The following is a 26,171-nucleotide window of genomic DNA, read 5'->3' as shown; positions in this document are numbered from 1 at the left end:
TTGCCAAATGAAGGAATTATAGACTCAAAGGAAAAAAGTCCAGGAATAGCTAAGATAAAGCATCAATCTTTAAAAAGAAGAGTAATGAGGGACATTCACTCTATAGGATCCTAAAAGGTGCTATTAAACCACAGGAATAAAAATAGTACAATATTGGTAAAACAGGAACAAACAGATCAGTGGAAATTATTAGAAAGCTCAGACAAAGACCTGAACATATATGGTGATTTACTATAATATAAAATTGGCAGCGAACATTCATTGGATTATTGAAAAAGCAAGAGAGTTCCAGAAAAACATCTACTTCTGCTTTATTGACTATGCCAAAGTCTTTGACTGTGTGGATCACAACACACTGTGGAAAATTCTTCAAGAGTTGGGAATACCAGACCACCTGACCTGCCTCCTGAGAAATTTGTATACAGGTCAAGAAGCAACAGTTAGAAGTGGACATGGAACAACAGACTGGTTCCAAATAGGGAAAGAGGTACATCAAGGCTGTGTATTGTCACCAGGCTTATTTAACTTATATACAGAGTACATCATGCGAAATGCTGGACTGGATGAAGCACAAGCTGGAATCAAGATTGCCAGGAGAAATATCAATAACCTCAGATATGCAGATGACACCGCCCTTATGGCAGAAAGTGAAGAAGAACTAAAGAGCCTCTAGATGAAAGTGAAAGAGGAGAGTGAAAATTTTGGTTTAAAGCTCAACATTCAGAAAACTAAGAATATGGCATCCAGTCCCATTACTTCATGGCAAATAGATGGAAAAACAGTGGAAATAGTGACAGACTTTGTTTTCTTGGGCTCCAAAATCACTGTAGATGGTGACAGCAGCCATGAAATTAAAAGACGCTTACTCCTTGGAAGGAAAGTTATGATCAACCTAGACAGCATATTAAAAAGCAGAGACATTCCTTTGCCAACAAAGGTCCATCTAGTCAAAGCTATCGTTTTTCCAGTAGAAAATAGAAAATTCCATCCATTTTCTCACATGTATGGATGTGAGAGTTGGACTATAAAGAAACCTGAGTGCCGAGAATTGATGCTTTTGAACTGTGGTGCTGGAGAAGACTCTTGAGAGTCCCTTGGACTGCAAGGAGATCCAACCAGCCCATTCTAAAGGAAATCAGTCATGAATATTCATTGGAAGGACTGATGCTAAAGCGGAAGCTCCAATACTTTGCCACCTGATGTGAAGAACTGACTCATTGAAAAGACCCTGATGCTGGGAAAGATTGAAGGCAAGAGGAGAAGGGGACAACAGAGGATGAGCTGGTTGGATGGCATCACCAACTCAATGGACATGAGTCTGAGTAAACTCCGGGAGTTAGTGATGGACAGGGCGGCCTGGCGTGCTGCAGTCCATGGGGTCGCAAAGAGTCAGACATGACTGCATGACTTAACTGAGCTGAAAATTGGCAGAATAAAGCAATAAATAAATAATATATGATTTAATAGAGGATGCCGGAAATGTCACTATGTATAAGAAAATAGAAATGGATCCCCCATTAATGAAAGAACCAGATGTTAACAAGTATAAAGTGAATAGAAGAAAATGTAGGCTGATATCTTCTGACCTTAAGACAGACACATACTTCATAAATAAAACTTAAAATCACAAAAATAAGGACAAATGGTGGGTTAGATTATATCAGAAGGTTTCTATTGGATGAAGGACACCAAGAAAGAATCTAAAAATAGAGAATGAAATATTGACAGTATTTAAAACCAACAAAAAGTTAACATCTAGACTATAGAAGGATCTTCTGAAAGTCAACAACAGCAAAAATTCCAAGATTTTTAATGGGGAAGGATAAGAATATATAACATAAAGAAAAGAAAGAAAGAAAGTGAAGTTGCTCAGTCGTGTCCGACTCTGTGACCCCATGGACTGTAAACTACCAGGCTCCTCTGTCCATGGGATTTTCCAGGCAAGAGAACTGGAGTGGGTTGCCATTTCCTTCTCCAGGGGATCTTCGTGATCCAGGGATCAAACCTGGGTCTCCCGCATTGTAGGCAGACGCTTTATGGTAATATACAACATATAGAAGAAGAAATTTAAAAATTTAACAAGCATACAAAGAAATGCCCAAACCCAATGGTTATCCGAAAAACATTATTAAAATGATAAGGCTATATTTTTATCCCTACTACCTTGGCAAAAATTATGGAACAATGTAAAACATTGTGCGGAATGTGAGAACATAGGAAATCTCTTTCTCTGTAGGAGGGATGGTACAAACATAATGAAGAGCCATCTGGCACTACCTGGAAAACTGGGGATATGCATAAGCTATTATCTAGTGATTTCTACTCTCAGAGAAATTCACAGACGAATGTGGTCAAGGTTACTCCTTGCAGCAGTTTATTTGAGGACATGAGTGGATGAGTAGATAAAAAATAGTATGTGAGCTACGTGCAGCTGCACTGTCCAAAATATAAGCTATTTGTCAGATATGATTAATTATATTACTTATTTAAAAATTTTTATTTGATTTGAATTTAAATCAAATAGAGTTAAATAAAATTAAAAATTCAGTTCTTCAGGCACGCTAACTATTCTTTAAGTGCTCAGTAGCCACATGCATCCAGTGACTACTATGTTGCATAGGATACAGTAAAAACATCTCCATCATCAAAGAAAGCTGGATTCAACTGTACTGTCATGGAGAAGTATGAAGCAATTTTAAAAAAGGGATGAAAGGTTCACGTGGTAACATAGGTGGTTCTTAAAAGCCTAGTGCCTATAGAAAGGAATTTGAAACACAATTAGGTGTGTTCCATAACATCATTTGTATAAATAAAAGTATGCAGAGAAAATAATAATACACATTGAGTTAAATCACTAAAATTAAAAGGCACATATTAACCCAAATCAATGGTTTCATCAAATTGATGGGACTGGAGTAGAATATAGGGCCAAAAGGAAAGAAATGAACCCATCTATACAGATTTTAGAGCTGAGAGGAGTTTTAGATTAGGAAGTACACACCATCATTGTGTGTGTCCTTCTGGGCAAGATTACAATATGAATAAAACATGATTCCTAACACCAAGGAGCATATAGTTCATTTGGGACACAACTCAAATGTTCAAAGAAAAGGGGTAAGAAAAATTAAATGACTGTGATAAACACCTGAGAAGGAGAGGGATACAGGAATGCGAAGGTGGGAGAAATCTGGAATGATGTAGGAAAGATGTGATGCCGCAGAGGGGCCTTGATGACGGTGGAGGAGAATGAGGCAATGGAACCATAGCAGGCTATGCAGACAGAAGGAAACGGAGTAAGAAGCCATGAAGTGGAAGGAATGGAAGAAAATCAGGAAAGAGGTCAGCAAGGGAGACTGGGAGAAAGAGCTGCCCATGGCACACCCAATGCATGTAAACATATTGCATGGTTCACCTGGGAAAGTCTGAGTCATGAGCACTGTCCCAGAAAAATTACTAATGCACCTTTTTCACTCTCAAGATGACCCAGTTAGGCTATAAAATATATATAATTTAATTCTACATACAGAGAGAAATAGGCTGGTAAAATGGAGAGATATTAAGGACTTTCTGGGTGTATACTGATTTGATACATTATATATCCAAATAAGTATTTCTGAGATGTTGTAATTACAAGTACAGGAACAAAATTAAAAGGTACACATTTGGAGAAATAAGTTTTTCTGTTATCTTTAGAAATGGTGAGCTGGTCTTTGGGGAAAAGGAAAATAATTTACATAAGAAACGTTATTTGTGCTTCCAGACAATGGCCTGACTTGAAATACCTCATCAACATCTCTATAACAGAGAATTAGGTTCTAATAAAGCTGACTGGAATTTTCACCTAATACTATGAGGTTGTTAGACACTAACACTAAAGTCACTCTAGCTGGAGAAAACCTCACGGCAGGTGGTAGCAAATTAAAACTGCCACATGTATCCTGTTACATATTTGTAAGAACATGCAGGGAAAAATTCAATTAGGGAAACTCAATTACAATCAGAATGTGTTGAACATTTTGATTACTGAAAATAAGTTGCTAAAAGCACAATTACCTCAATTTTGGTTAAGAGGTCTTGCAGTTCTCCTGATTCGTTCATTGACAAAATTTTCTCAGCACCCTATTAACAAGAGAGGGTAGGGGAGGAAGAAAATCCATTTTGTTAGTATTTGAGAAAAAAGTTCTAGACGGGAAAGTTTAACCCAGAAAATACTGAACAGGATTTTTCACTTCAGATCTAAATAAACCTAAAACCAGTCTTCCCTGGAGGCTAAGTGGTAAAGAATCTGCCTGCCAATTCAGGGGATGCAGGTTCAATCCCTGGGTCAGGAAGATCCCCTGGAGAAGGATATGGTAACCCACTCCATTATTCTTGCTGGGAAATTCCAAGGACAGAGGAGCCTGGCAGGCTATAGTCCATGGGTTCACAAAAGAGTCAGACATGACTTAGCAACTAAATAATAACAACAAAACCTAGATCCAGGAAACCAAAGGAGTATAAATTTCTCTTTCCTTTCACATATTCTCCCATCTAGTAAGGCTAATAGTGGGCAAAAGAAGGATTCCCAGCAGAAGTTGAGCAATGGGAACCCACAGCTATCAGATGAAGTCCAGATATGGAAGATTCCAGCATAGCCTTCAGAGTTGTTCAGGAAGCTGAAGCCAGCCACTTGGGAAAGGAAGCCTCTGAGCAAATCCCCAGCCTCGGCTACCTCTGCCCTCTTCCAGGCAGTCCTGGACCTCCCCTCCCTAGAGTCATGCATGTAAACACAAGAGCAACTAATAGTAATATTAAAATTACTAAGCATCCACAAAAGTACATATTGTGAGTAGACACCCGACATCATCTAATTTGATATGGTGGATTCTCATAATAGTATAAATTGAGCCTCAGTGAGATTAAATAACAATTCCAAGGTCACCCAGAGAAAAAGCAGAGTTGGAACTAGAACACTAGCAGGGGATTTACTCGAGAGCTAATGTTTTCAACTTTTAATATTTTACTGTGAAAAGGAAAACAGAGGCAATGCACACTTTCCCACAAACCCATCGTGTCTTTTGGAACTACTCCATTTTCCTTTCCCTTCCAGCCTCTACCTACCTTTTCCCACTCTGTTTCCCAACATCCAGCCATAGAGGGGAAAGAAGGAAGACATCATTATTTTCTATCAAAGACAAGACCGCCTCTGCCTTTTTCACATCATATCCCTGGCAAAGAAGAAGTGTTGAATCCATTTTTGATTTGGGGTAGGAAATGGCAACCCACTCCAGTATTCTTGCCTGGAAAATCCCATGCACAGAGGAACCAAACGGGGCTACAGTCCATGAGGTCACAAAGAGTTGGACACAATGAGTGAATGAGCATTCATGAACACCATTTTTGATTAATCAAGACAGACAGAAATATCATCACATAAAAAAAAAAAAAAAACTTCCTGGATTCCTGTTTGTGCTGAGCAGGGTGGAAAACACAAAGACTCATTTAAAAAATAAAAAAGGCCCTCATGTTAAGAGATTACAATACATTTTTATGTAAACACACAACCAAGTAACCCTCAAGGAGAATGGGAGATGATTGCTAAATGAGTGATGCAGGAAAAGGATGAACCAGGAGATCCCAGCAGGGAGAAAATAAGATCTGCTTATGGGGAGTAGAAAAGGCTTTCTGAGGTTGGTAGCATTTGATCTGGACTTTGAAGATTCCAGATGAGGAAAAGCCTCATTCCTAGGTGAGGCTTTTAAGACAGGCAGGAAACTCCACCAGGGTTGTACAGGAGCCTTTATTTTTGCGTTTCATTTACTTCAGTTTATTTTATATTGGTGCTAGTGGTAAAGAACCTGCCTGTCAATTCAGGAGACATAGGAGATGTGAGTTTGATCCCTGGATTGGCAAGATCCCTTGGAGGAGGGCATGGTAACCCACTCCAGCATGTATGCCTGGAGAATCCCATAAACAGAGGAGCCTGGAGCAGCCCTGGTGGGCAGAGAGTCAGACAAGACTGAAGTGACTTAGCACACATACACACATATCATCCTAATCACAATCAGGAATGTCCAACAAAGCATAGTGAATGAATATATAGGGCTACGGAAAACACGTTATATTCCTTTCTTTGTCAGTGGTTTTGCCAGGAATACAGATATGACTTACTTAGAGTGAGAACAAACTAAGGAAACACCAAAACAAAACATTGAAAGCCTAAAATGTGGTAATAACTGATATATTTTACTCTTGCTACATTCTATTTCTTTTAGGAGTTACAGGGGACACGGGTTCTCTGCATAAACTAAAATGGGAAAAGCCTCAGAAAATTTGGTACGTGAACTAAGCAGTAAGGAAAATATATCACTCATTTTTCTTCAATGAAAGAAAATGTACCCCAGTGACTACAAAGAATATGAATGTACCCACGCAGCCATCATGCATCTGCTTCCCAGATCTTTCCTTATCTTAGCAAGGTGCCTTACTCTGCTGTTTAGAATACCATGCACAGGTCAGAAAAGGACTATCTCACTACCCCAGATGCATGAAGTTTACTCTCTTCAGCCAAATCATTCCAGCACCATCAGTACTACAGGAGCAGATTCCATGTTTCACGAGAAACTCAGGCTGTACTCATATAAGCCATGTAACGAAAGGCAGGAGAGTCTATGCTCTTGGAGACATCTGCATGCCTATAGCACAAATGGTGGACCAAGTTCTTGAGGGAGGAAAAGCTCTGCTCTCTAATAGAGACCTAGGAGCTAAGAATTTCCACCCCCCTCACTGCAGCTGCTCAATGTGGCCTCCACCACAGCTCCACGTGGCTGGACCTCCCCTGGTTTCCTTGGGAGGAGCCCGCTGGTCCCTGAGCTATGCACTGAGCTGTTACAACAACCAAAATCGCCTGCTTGCCCACAGGGTTCCACATCTGCACCCTCCACCTGACCTTGTCCTTGCTGAATCTAAGTGCAAGATCTTACAAGAAGGACAAAGGCATCAAATGGTGTCCTCTCTGCTCTTCGGCAGCAGCAACAGGATGGGAATCTCAGCCTCACTGGCAAAGACTATGGGCTTTCCTGGTGACTCAGCAGTGAAAATTCTGCCTGCCAATGCAGGGAAAAATTAGATTCCTCCCATCCCGAGCCTTGGGACATTTACCAGGGTGACTCTCAATCTGATATTTACCAAGATAACTCTGTCTGCACTGCATTTTCATATTCCAAAGCTCTTATTCCATACTGTTTTCCATCGAGAGCTTTCCGATTATTACTTGACCAATAATGAAGCCCTTGTATCCAAAAAAGGGAGTGCATTTCCTTAAGCATCAGCATTCTTGAGACATAGTCTTTTTTCCTGGCTGGTATTCGGCTAGGAATGTCACATGTGTGTTTGTTGCTTTTAAAATATAACTCCACATAAAAGTCCACACAAGTAGAAATTAATTAATGATTCTATTGATTGGCACGGTTTGCCAAGACTGCCAATATACCTGTGGAAATATTTCTAGTATATTTTTCAATTAATGTCGAATCATGTTTTTTTTCTGAAAATTAATATCTTCCTGAAAATAATGATAATAATGATATGTTAAGTGGTTTACAGACACTGGCTCTTTTAATCATCAGTGTGAAGTAAGTATTATTGTCACGATTTTTGAAATGAAGAAACTAAAGTGTGATGATAAGGGCAGTATCCCAGGCCTTTCTGTTAGTCAAATACAAGGCCTGAGGTACCTCCCTTATGCTCTTCATACTTTAGTTTCTTCATTTCAAAAACTGTGATAATAATACTTACTTTGATAGTTTACATATGATGATGTGGCACGTGTAAAACAAAACGATAGCTATGATTGAGCCTTAAGTTTGATTCTGAGCCAGCTCCTCCACTGAAACAAAGTTTTCTTAGCACAGTAGTTTACACAATGCAATGCCTTGCATAAGATTTTAGAAGAATTGGCTGATATAATAAATAACCCTTGCCTTTTTATTAACTATAAAACATTAATATTTGTTTTTGTTATTGTTTAGCCCCTAACCTGTGTCTGACTCTTTGTGATTCCATGGACTGTAGCCTGCCAGGCTCTTCTATCCATGGGAGTTCCCAGGCAAGAATACTGGAGTGGATTGCCATTTCCTTCTCAAAGATCTTCCGGACCCAGGGATCAAACTCAGATCTCCTGCATTTGCAGGGATTGGCAGGTGGATTCTTCACCACTGAGCCACCAGAGAAGCCCATAGTCTCCAGGTCAATACAGAAATGGCTCTTGAACCAAACAATATATGATTCATCTCGCCTGCTTAAACCAGGTTCCTTTTTCCTCTCTAATTCCTCCCTGCACTTATTTCTCTAAATATATTTTATTATATCTTTGAGTGACTGGGATGAAACCCAACATCCTTAGCACCATCTACAAAGGCCTTCACTATCTTTTTGGACCAACCTTTCCAGCCCTGTGCTGTCATACCATATGCTGATACTCTGAATTTCTCCCGTTTTCCTGGACACACCACATCCTTGCATAATATAAGATAACATGCCTTTGCACATGCTCCATCCTTTTGCCTAGTTTCTCCTATCCTCACCATCCTCTTCAGGGAAACTCCTATACATCCTCCCAAACCCAGTGGAAACGTTACCTTCTTAATGAAATGTCTGATTTTCTAAGACAAAAATCAGTCCTTCCCACCTCTGTGCTCTTAGACCACACTGTGTCCCACTGCACAGCAATCCTAGCGGTGATGACAGGGGCTACAGCTTCAAGGACCAGCACTCTGTGGGATGCACTATACACACTCAGTAAATATTTGCTAAATTTATGTCTTCTATCTTTTTGTAGTAAATTCAGTAATAAACTCCAAATGGCAGTTTCTTAGGATAATTGCCACTTAAAAAGGAAAATAAACAAGGTCATGAATCAACATGTACCTTGGTGGAGGTAAACTTGCAAGGGACCAAAACAGAAAGACAGATACCTAGAGTAGACAGAGGGATGAAGACAATGCAAATGATTTCCTCTAGTTATCACTTCTCTCATCTGGGCACATGATAGGAAGCAAAGAACAAACCACTGGCAGTTGCCTTCTGATGAAGCCCAGGAGGTTAGGACTGTCAAGTCCTGGCTGCTAAAGGATCCTTCCGCTGTGTAATCAGGAGAGCAGATGGCAGAGCTGGTGTTTAAGCAACTCAACTACTACGCAGCAGGATGCCTGCCAAAGGATGTGTTCAACAAATGTGTATTGTTATGGTTGCCATGTGGCCCAGAATGGAAGGTTACATCCACCCCAGAGATAGGCCACCTGAGCCCAGCTGACAAAGGCAGGATTGACTTCAGGAATTAGCTTTGGATCATCTCCAGCACATGAACAAACTCCACTGAGGCCCTGGTATTCTACACGAAACACTTAGGCTTGGAAAGTGTTCAAAACAGCTGAAGCAGTATCCCACCAGTGTCTAAAAAAACCAGTAAAGGCTCCTGTGGATAATCTCATTCTAAAAATCACAGTATTCCTCCGTCCCTGGCAGGCAGAAGTAAGTGTAAAATTAAACTAGCTGACTTGTTTTGTGCAATTATATAACACAGATTTTTGGTGTTAGAAAATACCCGCCAAAGACTAATTTTAGTTTTATGTAATTAATTTTTTCAGGTGGTTCTAAAGAACAACTTCCTATGGAGGTTAATCTTGATTGTTTTTTATAATAAATCCATATCATCAAAACAAATGTTCATAACAATGTATATTATTTTCTTTCCTATGGCAGAAGGCCGCCTCTCCTTTTGCCTTAATATCAGTTCAGTTCAGTTCAGTCGCTCAGTCATGTCCGACTCTTTGCGACTCCATGAATCGCAGCACGCCAGGCCTCCCTGTCCATCACCATCTCCCGGAGTTCACTCAGACTCACGTCCATCAAGTCAGTGATGCCATCCAGCCCTCTCATCCTCTGTCGTCCCCTTCTCCTCCTGCCCCCAATCCCTCCCACCATCAGAGTCTTTTCCACTGAGTCAACTCTTCGCATGAGGTGGCCAAAGTACTGGAGTTTCAGCTTTAGCATCATTCCTTCCAAAGAAATCCCAGGGCTGATCTCCTTCAGAATGGACTGGTTGGATCTCCTTGCAGTCCAAGGGACTCTCAAGAGTCTTCTCCAACACCTCAGTTCAAAAGCATCAATTCTTCGGCGCTCAGCCTTCTTCACAGTCCAACTCTCACATCCATACATGACCACAGGAAAAACCATAGCCTTGACTAGACGGACCTTAGTCAGCAAAGTAATGTCTCTGCTTTTGAATATGCTATCTAGGTTGGTCATAACTTTTCTTCCAAAGAGTAAGCGTCTTTTAATTTCATGGCTGCAGTCACCATCTGCAGTGATTTTGGAGACCCCCACAATATTAATATCAAATCATATAAAAGTGATACCAAGTTACCAGGCTAAAAGAAGATAGTATTGAGAGTTGAGCAGAATAAGCCAGAAGACTGCATTATTTAATAGATTTAGATTGTCACCTACTGTGTCACAAAATTTTCTCCTCATAAATTGAGTTTTAGAATATAGTAATTAAGCTCACAAAGGTGTATTTTTTTAAACTGAGATATAATTGACATATAACATCTAACTGTTTCTAGGTGTATGACATTATGATTTGGAATTTGTATATACTGTGAAATGATCGCTATAAGAAGTCCAATTAACACTCATCGTCATACATAACTACAATATTTTTTTCTTGTGATGAGAACTTTTCAGATATGCTCTCTTAGCAGTTTTCAAATATGCAGTATAGTACTCTTAACAACAGTTACCATTCTGTACATAATATCATATAACTTATTTGTTTTATAACTGTAAATTTGTACCTTTTGACCCCCCTTCACCCATTTTATTTTCACCCACTATACCTTTGGCAAACATCAATCTGTTCTCTGTATCTATGACTTTGGGGGACTCTTTTTTTTTTAATTTTTATTGTGGGGGTTAGATTCCACATATAAGTGAGATCATATTGTACCTTTCTTTCTCTGACTTATTTCATTTAGCACAATGCCATAAAGGACCATTCATGAGATCACAAATGGCAAGATTTCCTTCATTTTTCTGGTTGAAAAACATATATGTATCATATTTTCTTTAACCACTTATCAATTGATGGGCAGTTAGGTTGTTCTGTATCTTGGCTATTGCAAATAATGCGGAAATGAACATTCAGAGTGAACACCCCACAGTGGAATTGCTGGATTATATGGTAGTTCTATTTTTAGGTTTTTAAGGAACACCCATACTATTTTGCACAGTGGCTGCACCAATTTGTATTTTCGCCAATAGTGTACAAGGGTTGCCTTTTCTTCACATCCTTGCCAACACTTGTTATTTCTTGCCTTTTTGATGACAGTCATTCTAACAGGTGTGAGGTGATGTCTCATGGTTTTGACTTGTATTTTCTTGAGAATTACTGACACTGAGTACCTTTTTATGTACTTGGCCATTTGTAAGTCTTATTTGTAAAAATGTTCATTCAGATCCTCTGCCCATTTTTAATTGCATTATTTGCCTTTTCACTATTGAATTTATATTTTGAATATTAACCCCTTATTAGGTGTATGATTTGCAAATATTTCCTCCCATTCTGAAGGTGGACTTTTCATTCTGTAGATGGTTTCCCTTGCCGTGCAAAAGCTTTTTAGTTTGAGGTAGTCCAACTTGTCTATTTTTATAATCAAACGATTTTTTAATAAGACTCCAGATTAAATCCCAGTGTCTCCACTTACAAATTAACTTGGACAAAAACTCTTTAAGACTCAGTTTCCTTATTTGTAAATTGTGTATAATAATGTGTACAGTGTTGTTGGAAAGATGGCATGAAATGATATGAGTCTAGAACTTTGTATAATGCATGATAGGAGTTCAATAAATAGTAGTCATTTACTTGTTTATTATTATTATTATTATTGAACTCCCCAAGGACATTTATAAGCTAGAATCTATTTCAAGCTCTCGAAATCTGGTTCACAAACATTTTCCATCCACAGTCAATAAATAATAAAAGGCACATGCAAATCAACAAAAGTCTCACAATTGTTTTGGGGTAATGTCACCATAAAGGGACTGTAATAAAAGGGGGGCTCATATAAAACAGTGGGATGAAAAACTCAGTTGTGTAACCTATTGAAAAGGTGACATACTTGAGGACTTTCCAGACAATAAAAGTTCTTAGCTAAGTTGTAGAATGGCTAAAGTATTCTTTATTATGGGAGATTTAGTAAGCTTTCAACTAGACCTTTGAAGACTCAAAAAGGGACAGTTAGTGAAAAACTTTGTTGATGAAAATTGAGTTGATTATTTTTCTGGGACATATGGATATTTAATTACTCAGCAGGAAAAATATTTGAGAAAGACTCATATGGTGAGAGTAATTGAGAAATATAATTAGATGATAAAAATGTCAGTTAAAATTTCATCAATAGGAGGGAGCTCCTACTTGAATGGGGTTTAACCCAGATGGGATCCAAGGATGTTTAAACACAGATGGGTTAACTAAAGAATCATCACTGCAGCAGTCAATGAAAATTACTTTATTTTGTCATTACTACCTTAGTAAATTTGAGCAAACTCCAGGAGACAGTGGAGGACAGAGGAGCCTGGAGTGCTGCAGTCCATGGGGTCGCAGAGAATTGGACAAGACTTAGCGACTGAACAACACCAACACAGTAAAATTATCAAAAGATCAAAGCACCACTCCTACCTAGCTGCTACCTAGAAAGACATCTCTAGTGAAATTCATGCTCATGAAATAAAGTAGCTATACTATTTTTTCATAAGTTCTACCATGTAAAAGGGTCATGGGTTATCTAATATTTTTGTTTGTTTAATTTATGAGAATAAACCCAATGCATCTTTCAGGATCCCAGAAGGAAATTGGGATGTACAAACAATTTAGCTGAAGAGCATTTAATGAGGGACCCATTTACAGAAGTCTGAACAGCATTAAGTAAACCAACAGGCTTGATGAAGCACCCCAGTGCTGGCAAAAAGAGGAAGCTGTTACTACGTTTGAGTTTAATGTATACAGAGCACAGAGTCGGACATGACTGAAGCGACGCAGCAGCAGCAGCAGCAGCAGCCGAACAAAAGATGTAGTCGTGGGAAAGGGACCAAGAGGAATTCAAGGTCTGCCTAAGGTGCACCTCAGAATGAAGGGAGCAGAGAAAATAAATACCTCTGTTTCCTGCCTCCCTCAGATTTCCTGCTCTAGTCTCCTTCTGACTGATGTCAGAGGGCAAAGCACTTAAAGTCAGACACTAAAGGCATTTGAGTGGTGCAGTTTGTTAGGTTTGCCCACAGCAGACCAGAGAAGGAGAGAATTAATCTGGAAAGGAAAACAGAAAGTAATGAACCCAATCAGCCACAAATCAGATGATTCCTTTCATTCTTTTGGGAGTCCATTTATTATGTATCTTCAGAACAAGAGAATAAGGATGATGGTAATTCTCCTTTAATCCTAAGGGGAAGGAAATCATACCAGTAACAAGATCTGCTGAGAAGGTTGTAGCACTGGGGTTAAACTGGTGGGCTCAGCCACACATTAAATCCTGTCTTGACTACTTATTTGCTGTGTGAGTTTGGGCAGTTAATCCCTCCAAACCTCAGCCTTCTCAGCTATAAAATGAAGAGAAAAATATCTCTATCATGCAGAGTTGTAAGAAATAAATGAGATAATGCCTCTTACATGTTTAGCATGGCTTCCCTGGTCTCTCAGACAGTAAAGAATGCACCTGCAATTCAGTAGACCCAGTTTCGATCCCTGGGCAGGAAGATCCCCAGGAGAAGGGAATGGCAACCCACTCCACTATTCTTGCCTCGGAGATCCCATGAACAGAGGAGCTTGGCAGCTACAGTTCATGGGGGTCACAGTCAGACACAACTGAGCAACTAAACAGGCACACATAGAGCCTTGGAAATTAAAATATGTGTTCCTTCTTGTTTTCAGCAAACTTGTATAAGTCATGGGTGTTTCATTTAGCTTAATTTCAGAAATGGCGTTTGGAAAGACATTGCTTTCTTTTCTGAAATCAACTTCAGTGACCTTCTCACAGTGGGACAATCTTCCTTCTATAATAGTATGGGGAGAATACTAATTACCTCTGCTCCACTGTTATTATCCATGCTCCAGTCTCCTTTGTAGTTAGAAAATCCTCTGAGACCTCTTTGGGCAGAGCATACACTGAGAGCCTATTTTTCTCAGCCTCTGTGTGGTTAGCTGCAGCCTTACGACTAAGTCCTTGCCAATATAAGCAGCTCCCAAGCCACACTCTTAAATTAGGCAGATTGTCTTACACTTTCTCTTTTAAATAAGCTGGGAAGCATGGAGTGAGGCTCACCCTGAAGGGAGGTGCAGTAAGTTAGAAGAACCACTTATAGAAAAGAGACAGTCTGTACCCCTGCACTACCTCCAACTCAAACTTCTTTGAGAGACAAATATACATCGTCTACCTTGTTTAAAAGAATAACCTATGCGTAATTTGGGCTTCCCAAGTGGCGCTGGTCATAAAGAAACTGTCTGCCAGTTCAGGAGATGTAAGAGACACAGGTTCGATCACTGGATGAATAAGATCCCCTGGAGAAGGGCATGGCAACCTGCTCCAGTATTCTTGCCTGGAAAATGCAATGGACAAAGGAGCCTGGCAGCCTATAGTCCATGAGGTCACAAAGAGCTGGACACTACTGCAGTGACTTAGCATGCACACACATGCATGATTCACAGAGATGATTGAAAAATAGATGTATAGACTGATATAGACATACAGATATGTATGCATATATAAGTATAGATGTGCTTATATATATATATATATATATAGAGAGAGAGAGAGATTTATGTTGAGATAAGCTAAAGATAGAGACAAAGAGAGGATGAGGAAGACATCAGAGAGAATGAGTTAGAAACCAGCACAAATCCTTGGGTACTGCCCAAAACTTAATGTTATTTTTTTGTTGTTGCTTTTAGCTACAAGATTTAGGGGGGAAAGTAAAATACAGTGACAATAATAACCTTGTCCAGAGAGAATTCTTGTAGCTATGTTTAGGCTCTTTTCCTCCTCTTTACCAGGGGCTTTTCTTGCCAGGACTATCTCCCGTTCCAGAAAAGCAAATCGAGGCACTGATTTTGAAGGCAGGTTCAAGAAGGATGAATCAACTCAGGTCTCCAAATCAGGACTGAGGACAAAGCTTGGTACTCCTTTCTCATTTCCTTTTGTTCTGGCCTCTGTGACCTCCAAAGAAACGAAGCTTACAATTTTCTCAGAGTACAAGGCGTCTGTGATTCATCTCCTGGCTGTTTCAGTGGGTAGAACAATGCCAGGAGGGCAGTTCTCAAGGGATGTGGGAGGAAGGAGTTAGAGCAGTGACACTGTGGCAGAGGCTAAGAGAAGCCTCTTCTCTAAGCAGAAGCTTAATGAGCATGTGCTTTGCAAGCATCACTTTTTGGATCTGCACTGCTTCCCTGCAAGCCGTCTTTTTAAATCCTAGTTGTAAAAATAGAGAACATAAGACTCAAAGGAATTGTAAAAGTATTCTAAGAGTGCCTGTTCAAGGTCAGCCTACAGCTAATAGTTGGCAAGGTCAGGATTGCAATCTGAATCTCTCTGTGTTAGTGGCTCAGTCATGTCCAACTCTTTGCAGGCCCCTGGACTGTAGCCTGCCAGGCTCCTCTATCCATGGGATTCTCCAGGCAAGAATACTGGAGCGGGTAGCCATGCCCTTCGTATTTTCCCCACCCAGGGATCAAAACTGGGTCTCTTGCTTTGCTGGCAGAATCTTTACCATCTGAGCCACCAGGGAAGCTCTAATCTAAGTCTACCTGGCTCCAAAGTCTATGCTTTTCTTCACCAAACTTCACTGTTTTTCACTTATAAACATATACATATATATGTTTTCAAAATAATACCTATCTTTAAGGGATACTATGAGGCTAAAGCATGATACTAATACACGTTGTTACTGTTTAATACAGAACATAGAAAGTGGTTAATAATAATATCTGTTAATATACTTGCTATTACTGTTATTATTGCACTAAAACACTATAAAAGCAGTATAAATTTTGTCTAATGTTAACTGATAGTAGATAGTAAAGAACATAGATTTTAGACCTTGTCAGTTCTTAAGCCTCACGGAGTGTTTCAGCATTTCATTATGCCCTCAGTACAGGCAAACTTATGCTGTAAATTTCTGACCTGTGCATCTCTATTTTCCTTCCTGTGAAGCACAAAAGCAAATAGATGGAAACAGAGGTCATTTATTAAAGGACCTAGGCTCTAGGGACTGTTTCAGGAACTCTAGAGAGTAAATATATAGTCTCTTGTTTAAAAGGTGGGCTAATCCATGAAATGATCATTTATCTTCCACCCATTTAAAAGGCAAAGTACAGTCACAGATAAAAGACAATATACTAAACAAGACAAAATAAATTAAGAGAAATGAAAGCATATCTAAAACAGTAAAAGGTAAAATTTAAAAGTAGCTTCCAAGAATAAAAAGAAGTTTAATGTAATCAATGAAAACTAAATGAAACTAAGCGAATAAAAGCTAGGAAAAATATACTAGTGAAATAAAATATTATAACCAAAGTCACAGTAGACTAAGAAAAGTAAGATAAAGAGAGCCCAGAAACATTTTTAAAATAAAACAAAAAAATATTTGAAAATATAAAATTAACCAGTTAAGACATTATGAGGTGTGAAAATAATGTCAAGGAATTTTATTAGAATGTATAAATGAGGCTGCTTCTAAGACTCAAAGCATAAATCCTCATATGGAAACTATCCAGGCTTTTAAGGCCAATTACTTAGTTACTAAACTATAAATGATATCACCAAGTAGACAGGCACTCAAATTAACATTCTAGCAGTTGATCTTGACTCCTTACTCATCACCCCACATCCAAGCAATCAGGAAGTCCTATTTATTCACCTACATTGTTTATTTTGAAACCATCCATTTCTTGTCACTTCTATTGCTAACATTCTGTTTCAAAGGTCCACTATTTCTGAGGTTTTATTCATGCTCACCATCAATCTCTACTCCACGCAGAGATCAGAATAACCTTTTACAATGCCAGAATGGTCACCTCATTTGCCATTCCCCTCATTAAAAACATTGAATACCTTTGTCTTCCATTTATACCAGAAGCCAGACCTCTTACCATGACCTGAAGGAACCTGCACAGCATGTCGCCTTCCAATTCTCTAAACTACTTTACAGCCTCACTTCTGTGTCAAGCTCATGACCTTCCCATTGGTTTTTCCTTCAGTTTTCTTATAGCACCCAAAACATGCCAGTTCTTTCCTGCCTTAGAGCATCAAGCACCTGTTTGAATGCAGAAAAGCTCTACAATCAGAATTCACAGCTCCCAGGGTGGCTTTTATGGCGGCCTCATTGTAATGTTCCAAGTCTTAGCTTCAAGTCTCAGATCCTAAAACAGACCTCCTCTGATCACCCAAATTAAATAAACCCTTTTTCTAATTACTCTCAATCTTAGACCCTGCTAACTGCATAGTAACTTTCTATCTGTAATTTAGCACCTGTTCCTAATATTTGCCTGTCCCTCTCCCCCAGTAGAATGTAAGCTCCATGAGACAGGACAACAGCTATGTAATTCAACATTGTATATAACTGGCACTTGGCATGGAGCCAGACGCATCTGCGTGTCTCCTAAATACTTCTGAATGAAATTTCATGCTTTGGGCTTCCTTTTCAAAGCTTTGGCCTCCCTAATAGACGAAAATCCTTCGCATCAGAAGCAAGGAACAGAAAGCAAGATGCTGAGTCCTGGTGCCCTTCCCCTACATCTGGCATCTCTTGCCCTATGTGTACTGTCTCCCACAGATATTAGTGTAGGATACCTCGGTACAGCAAGAGGAAATACTGCAGCCTGGCTCCTTAAAGCCTATAATTTGCAATCTGGTCACGGTCTCCCTTCCTGCAGCGATTCTTTGTTCTTGAACAACATAAGGTTGAACAACACAGCATTGCCATTAGTGCCACTTATTATGGTTCAACATAACAAACACACATTGGTCCACAGAAAAGAGGACATATAATTAAAGCTAAAGAATGTGCTACAAATAATAAATTGCACCCAACCAATCTCTCAAAGGTTATTGCAAAATAAAAGTATATTTTTAAATTAAAGTTTTTAAGTACATTAGGATTAAATTTTAAAATTCAACTGAATTAAAGAAAATATCTCAGAGACTAAACTGTCACTCAATACAGGTCTCATTTACATCAGACCATAAGTATCAGTACCTTTATTTCCTGTGAGACCAAAATAAACTATCATCTCTTTGCTCCTGGTATTTACAAGAAGGATTAAAGAGGACAGGAAATTGGAAAAAGCATAACATTGGTTCCAGTAGGCTGGCAGTGAGGGACAAAATCAGCTAAAATATAAGAAGGATATTCAACACAAGGCCAAACAATTACAAGCAAACCATTCAGCAGTTTTCAGCAAGATACATATACTGCTGTATAAGTCTACATTTTGAAGAGTAAAAATAAATAGATTTCTTCTCCAGAAAAACTCCACATAAATCGAGATATCTCTCCTCACAGTGCAAAATAAATAACTGTCACTATTCCTGACATCAGTGTTTTAAACTGGATCCTTTTCAAGAGTCAAAAACTCAATGAAGGAATAAGCTGGACCCTTTGCAAAGTCTAGCATCAAGCTTCATGTCAAACCATCCTCCACTGAGTCCTGATGCTCCTTAGCCCTTGCTCAAGGTGAATTCAGAAACTAAGCAATAAGCAAGACAACTTTATTTGGGGCAAGCAAAAGAAACAGAGTAGAGTCTCACTGAAAACACAGTTTACAGATGAACAAAGAAGGTAACTTTGAAGGTATTATAAAGGTATCCAGTAATCTCTGAGAAAGATGCAGGATTTAAATTGTAGAAGAAAGAAATGCTTATAGCTATACACATTGTCCCTAGTATATGACTGGAAAAAGTATGAATTGATAATATAGTCCTCACCCTTCCCCCAACATGTTTTGGTAATAACCCAATCAGCATAGGCTGATACATCACAACAGGTTAAAAAATGTACATTAAATAGAAGTTAATCTCCAGCAACCATCTGATATCCAACCATCTTAGGAATTTAGTGGGCTTGTTGTTTACTAAATGATGCTTACAAACCAATGAGCCAACCATATACTTTGGACTGGTTTAAGAGTTTGTCTGCTGCTTAGGAGTTAGTGAATTGACACTATTCTCTTAATTCAGTGTATGATGATTTTATACAAACTTTTAAAATTTTCTAGCAATGGCTCCAAGCAAGATACCTTTTAAGGGTTAAAGCTGTTTGGGGGAGAAGTCCCAATTTGGGGGTAACTTGAGGGAAAAAAGTGGGCCTGGGGCTGGGATAGGAGTAGAAGCTCAGAAGGAGCACAGGAGAATGGCTTCACTGCTCTGTAGGAAACAAAGAATCTCTTTCCTTTCAAAGAAAGGGGAGAGGACATTTAGGTTGTTTTCAGGACTTGGCGATTATAAATACTGCTGCAGTGAACACTGGGGTGTATGTATTTTTTTGAATATGGTTTTTTCCAGATATATGCCCAGAAATGGGATTGCAGGATCATAGGGTAGCTCTATTTTTAGTATTTTAAGGAAATTCCATACAGAACAGGATGCACCAATAGCATATTGAAAAGCAGAGACATTAATTACTTTGCCAACAAAGGTCCATCTAGACAAGGCTATGGTTTTTCCAGTGGTCATGTATGGATGTGAGAGTTGGACTGTGAAGAAAGCTGAGCGCCAAAGAATTGATGCTTTTGAACTGTGGTGTTGGAGAAGATTCTTTAGAGTACCTTGGTCAGCAAGGAGATCCAACCAGTCCATTCTGAAGGAGATCAGCCCTGGGATTTCTTTGGAGGGAATGATGCTAAAGCTGACACTCCAGTACTTTGGCCACCTCATGGGAAGAGTTGACTCATTGGAAAAGACTCTGATGCTGGGAGGGATTGGAGGCAGAAGGAGAAGGGGATGACAGAGGATGACATGGCTGGATGGCATCACTGACTCGATGGACGTGAGTCTGGGTGAACTCCGGGAGATGGTGATAGACAGGGAGGCCTGGCGTGCTGCGATTGATGGGGTCACAAAGAGTCGGACATGACTGAACTGAACTGAACTGTGTAGAAGGATTCCCTTTTCTCCACATCCTCTCCATTTATTGTTTGTAGATTTTTTTGATGATGGCTATTCTGACCTATGTGAGGTGATGTGTCATTATGGTTTTGAGTTGTATTTTTCTAATAATTTAGTGATGTTGAGCATCTTTTCATGTGTTTTTTAACCATCTATGTGTCTTCTTTGGGGGCCTTCCCAGGTGTCTCAGTGGTGCAGAATCTGCCTGCTAGTGCGGGAGACACAGGAGACCCCAATTCAATCTCTGGATTGGGAAGATCCCTGGAGGAGGAAATGGCTACCCACTCAGTATTATTGCCTGGAATATTCCATTGACAGAGGAGCCTGGAGGGCTATAGTTCAGGGGTCACGAAGAGTCGGACATGACTGAACAACTGAACACATGTCTTCTTTGGAAAAATGTCTATTTAGATCTTCTGCTCATTTCTTGACTGGGTTTTTCTTTTTATTTTTTTTTAATTGAGCTGTATGAGCTGTTTGTATATTTTGGAGATTAATCCCTTGTTGATTGCTTCATTTTCAAATATTTTCTCTCATTCTAATTGTTTCATTAAGTTTGCAGTTTCCTTTTTTGTGCAAAGGAATTTAAAAAGATACATGTGCCCCAAATCTACTAATTTGCTAAGCATTTTTAAAGCATTTTTTAAGCCAGTTTGTAAAATTTCTTTGCAACATACAAAATTGAATCAATGACTACAGGTAAGCAAAATAAAGGTGAAAAACATTTTTCTTCAGTTTAAATTATGTTTTCAGAGGTAATTATTTCTTTTCTGCCTTATGAAAAAGTCAGGAAGCACCTGTAATATTTAGAACGGATGATTTCCTTTTGGGAAATGCTATAAATGTGGGATTCAAGTTTGTCTTGTGGCAGATTCTGCAGTTTTTCTGTTTCTTTTTAAGAGCATGAAGGGATTCTTTTTTTTTTTTTTCTTATAAGACCTCTGATGAATTTTTATTCAGTCATTTATATTTTTAAAACATCATTAACTAGTAGTTCTATAATATATTGTCTTCAGACTGTGATTTTCATATTTTCCACTTTTTGAGATAGATTGAATCCTATGTGAGAGTTGGACTGTGAAGAAAGCTGAGCACCGAAGAACTGATGCTTTTGGACTGTGGTGTTGGAGAAGACTCTTGAGAGTCCCTTGGACTGCAAGGAGATCCAACCAGTCCATCCTAAAGGAGATCAGCCCTGGGATTTCTTTGGAGGGAATGATGCTAAAGCTGAAACTCCAGTACTTTGGCCACCTCATGAGAAGAGTTGACTCACTGGAAAAGACTCTGATGGTGGGAGGGATTACGGGCAGGAGGAGAAGGGGACAACAGACAATGAGATGGCTGGATGGCATGACTGACTCAATGGACGTGAGTCTGAGTGAACTCTGGGAGTTGGTGATGGACAGGGAGGCCTGGCGTGCTGCAATTCATGGGGTCGTAAAGTGTCGGACATGACTGAGTGACTGAACTGAACTGAACTGAACTGAATTGGTCTTTGGCTCTACTTAGTTATATGTACATGAAGCATATTGATTATGTAAAACATATGGAGCTCTCTATTGATGAGGTTGAAGTTTCAGTATACATACCCTTCAAGTTTATTTCTATATTAATAAAATAAAGGAATCTTTCAATCAATAAAAATATGACTAGAAAGGGAATGGAGGAATTTGGCAATTATTTTGGGCAAAGTACAGTAGAGTTATGAATGCATAATCAAGCTTGGTAGCTGAGAGTACAGACTCCGGATTTAGAAAGCCTTGCTCTAGGAGTAAAAAATGAAGTAGGGCAAAGACTAATAGAGTCTTATTAAGAGAATATACTGGTCACAGCAAACACTCTCTTCCACCAACACAAGAGATGACTCTACGCATGGACATCACCAGATGGTCAATACTGAAATCAGATTGATTACATTCTTTGCACCCAAAGATGCAAAGAATGGCTCTACAGAGTGGGCAAAAACAAGACCAGAAGCTGCCTGTGGCTCAGATCATGAACTTCTTGTTTGCAAAATTCAGACTTAAATTGAAATAAGTAAGGAAAACCACTAGACCATTCAAGTATGACCTAAATCTAATCCTTTATGATTATACAATGGAAATGACAAACAGACTTAAGGGATTAAATCTGATAGACTTCCTGAAGAACTATGGATGGAGGTCGATGACACTGCACAAGAGGCAGAGCTCAAGACCATCTCCAAGAAAAAGAAATGTAGAAAGGCAAAATGGTTGTCTGAGGAGGCCTTAAAGAGAAGCTAAAGGCAAAGGAGAAAAGAAAAGATATACCCATTTGAATGCAGAGTTCCAAAGAATAGCAAAGAGAGCTAAGAAAGCCTTCCTCAGTGATCAATGCAAAGAAATAGAGGAAAACAATAGAATGGAAAAGGCTAGAGATCTCTTCAAGAAAATTAGAGATAACAAGGGAACATTTCATGCAAAGATGAGCACAATAAGGGACAGAAAATGTATGGACCTAACTGAAGCAGAGATATTAAGAAGAGGTGGCAAGAATACACAGAAAACTATACAAAAACAGCTTAATGACCCAGATAATCAAGATGGTATGATCACTCACCTAGACTCAGACATCCTGGAATGTGAAGTCAAGTGGGCCTTAGGAAGCATCACTATGAACAAAGCTAGTGGAGGAGGTGGAATTCCAGTTGAGCTATTTCAAATCTAAAAGATGATGCTGTGAAAGTGCTGCACTCAATATGCCAGCAAATCTGGAAAACTCAGCAGTGGCCACAGGACTGGAAAAGGTCAGTTTTCATTCCAATCCCAAAGAAAGGCAATGCCAAAGAATGTCCAAACTATCGCACAATTGCACTCATCTCACAGGCTAGCAAAGTAATGCTCAAAATTCTCCAAGCAAGGCTTCAAAAGTACATGAACTGAGAAATTCCAGATGTTCAAGCTAGATTTTGAAAAGGTAGAGAAAGCAGAGATCAGATTGCCAACATCTGCTGGATCATCAAAAAAGCAAGAGAGTTCCAGAAAAACACCTACTTCTGCCTTATTGACTACATCAAAGCCTTTGACTGTGTGGATCACAATAAACTGTGGAAAATTCTGAAAGAGGCGGGAATACCAGACCACCTTATCTGCCTCCTGAGAAATCTGTATGCAGGTCAAGAAGCAATAGTTTGAAGTGGACATGGAACAACAGACTAGTTCCAAACTGGGAAAGGAATACTTCAAGGCTGGATATTGTCACCCACTTATTTAACTTGTATGCAGAGTACATCATGCAAAATGCCAGGCTGATGAAACACCAGCTGGAATCAACATAGTTGGGAAAAATATCAATAACCTCAGATATGCAGATGACACCACCCTTATGGCAGAAAGTGAAGAAGAACTAAAGAGCCTCTTGATGAAAGTTAAAGAGGAGAGTGAAAAAGCTGGCTTAAAGCTCAACATTCAGCAACTAAGATCATGGCTTCTGATCCCATCAGTTCATGGCAAACAGATGGGGAAACAATGGAAATAGTGACAGACTTTATTTTCTTAAGCTCCAAAATCACTGCAGATGGTGACTGCAGCCATGAAATGAAAAGATGCTTGCTCCTTGGAAGAAAAGTTATGACCAACCTAGACAGCATATTAAAAAGCAGAGACGTTACTTTGCCAACAAATGTCCATCCAGTCAAAGCTACGGTTTTTCCAGTAGTCGTGTATGTATCTGAGAGTTGGACCATAAAAAAGCTGAGCACCAAAGAATTGATGCTGTTGAACTGTGGTATTGAAAAAGACTCTTGAGAGTCCCTTGGACTGCAAGGAAATATAACTAGTCAATCCTAAAGGAAATAAGTCCTGAATGTTCATTGGAAGGACTGATGCTGAAGCTGAAGCTCCAATGCTATGGCCACCTGATACGAAGAACTGACTTATTTGAAAAGACCCTGATGCTGCAAAAGATTGAAGGCAGGAGGAGAAGGGGATGACAGAGGATAAGATGGTTGGATGGCATCGCAAGTCGATGGACGTGAGTTTGAGCAAGCTCCATGAGTTGGTGATGGACAGGGAAGCCTCGTGTGCTACAATCCATGGGTTTGCAGAGTCGGAGATGACTGAGCAACTGAACTGAGCTGAACTGAGATTTTCCTCCACCACTTCTGCTGTGGATCTTTGGGTAGGTTTCTTAATCTCTCACAACCCCAGTCCTTTTATTTTTTTTTATTTTTTTTTTTTAATTTATTTATTTATTTTTAATTTTTACTTTACAATTCTGTATTGGTTTTGGCATAGATTGACATGAATCCACCACAGGTGTACGGGGAAATAATAGTATCTACCTCACAAAGCTCAGAGGATTTAGTGAGATCTTGCATGTGAAGCAGTTACCACTGTGCCTGTTTCAAAGGGCTTGATAAATGTACAATTTCTAAAAAGTAATAAACTCTCTCCTATTTTATAATATGTTTTATATTCACATATGGTGAAGCCAATTAGTAGACAATTGACATGCGACAGCATGCATGCATGCATTGGAGAAGGAAATGGAAACCCACTCCGGTATTCTTGCCTGGAGAATCCCAGAGACAGAGGAGCCTGGTGGGCTGCCGTCTATGGGGTCGCACAGAGTCGGACATGACTGAAGCCACTTAGCAGCAGCAACATACAATCAGTTATGTCTGACTCTTTGCAACCCCATGACTGTAGCTCACCAGTCTGTCCGTGGGATTCTCCAGGCAAGAATACTGGAGTGGATTGCCATTCCGTTCTCCAGGGGATCTTCCTGACCCAGGGATCAAACCTGGGTCTTCTGCATTGCTGGCAGATTCTTTGCCATCTGAACCACCAGGGGAGCTCTTATAGCAATAATACTCAGAGTTCTCAAGAGGAAGGAGCACACCAGGTCATGCATGGACCAAACACTGAACACAGGTTTTGGCCAAAGAACATGTGCAAGAGGCTTTCTTGTGGTTTCCACAGGGAAGGCAAAGCAGGGGGAGCAGGTTTCGAATTGGCTAATTTGAATAGCTGAAGTGGACCCTGAGGCAAAAGGGTTGTCTAGTGGCCAGCTTAGCCTTAGAATGACTGGAGCAAAGGGATAGAGGCCCTGAGTGTGAGAGAGAAGATGACTGAGGGTATGTTCTCAGGGTCATTGGTTTGCATGTGAATGGCTCTCTCTAGGAAGTAACTCTCTCCAGGAGGGCATATCTTCCAGTGTCAGCAAGGCCCCAGATGTCAAAGCATCAGAAAATACAGAAAAATAAGCCTTTTTTTTTTTAATACATCTTCAGCTACACGTTTCTCTTCTGCCACAAATTTTAGTAGGAGTTTGAACATTTGCCAGGAAATGGCTTATATAAATAGAACACAATGTTTCTGTTTATTAAAACTGAAATTTCCAGATCTACTCTGTAATCAATAATAACCATTACCATAAAAGTATCAGGATAACATGTACATCTTAAATTTACACAATGTTATATGCAAATATATTTCCATTTTTTCAATTAAAAAAGACCACACAGTCTGCAGCTTGCCAGGCTATATATATCCACTAACCTATCCAGAGACATACAGAGAACTTTGTACGTCATTCATTTGCTCAACAAAGTGGCAAAATGGCTACAGACCAAGTATAAGAGACTAAGTAGTGGGAACTATGTTAGGCAAAGGAGGAGAGATAAATAATATTCAGGAAGTAGAATCAAGACTACTTGGGGTCTAAGAGACAGTAACCAAGGATGGCCATTCCATCGTGAGGAAAGATAAAGAGAGGAATATACATGCATAGTATAAGTCAGTCATATTTTAGTCCTATGTCTGTTTTATTAGTATAAGATATTAATTTATAAAATTTACAATAGTTACTGGAGTTTATTTTTTCTACAGTCAGTACATTATTTCACCATCTTTCATAACTGCTATTTTGAGGCTACATTACAGAATCATCCTCAAAACACTAATAATTAAAGATGACAGCTCTCCAGAGTAAATCTAAGCATATAGAATTTATGGTTTT

At 39.3% G+C, this 26,171-nt stretch overlaps 1 protein-coding gene across 1 annotated transcript in view; it reads right to left on the bottom strand.

Annotated features, from left to right (window-relative positions):
• The window catches only part of GRXCR1 (glutaredoxin and cysteine rich domain containing 1), a 140,620-nt gene that overhangs the window by 11,318 nt on the left and 103,131 nt on the right, over positions 1-26,171 (bottom strand). The window contains exon 3 of the mRNA XM_040238119.1: positions 4,054-4,119. Coding sequence (XP_040094053.1) covers positions 4,054-4,119 — 66 coding nt within the window. The remainder of the gene's footprint in view (positions 1-4,053; positions 4,120-26,171) is intronic.

The sequence above is a fragment of the Oryx dammah genome, unplaced genomic scaffold, assembly GCF_014754425.2.
Source record: "Oryx dammah isolate SB20612 unplaced genomic scaffold, SCBI_Odam_1.1 HiC_scaffold_3, whole genome shotgun sequence".
NCBI lineage: Eukaryota > Metazoa > Chordata > Mammalia > Artiodactyla > Bovidae > Oryx > Oryx dammah.
Note: the sequence above shows the minus strand (reverse complement) of the source record. Positions and strands in the feature narration are given on the sequence as shown.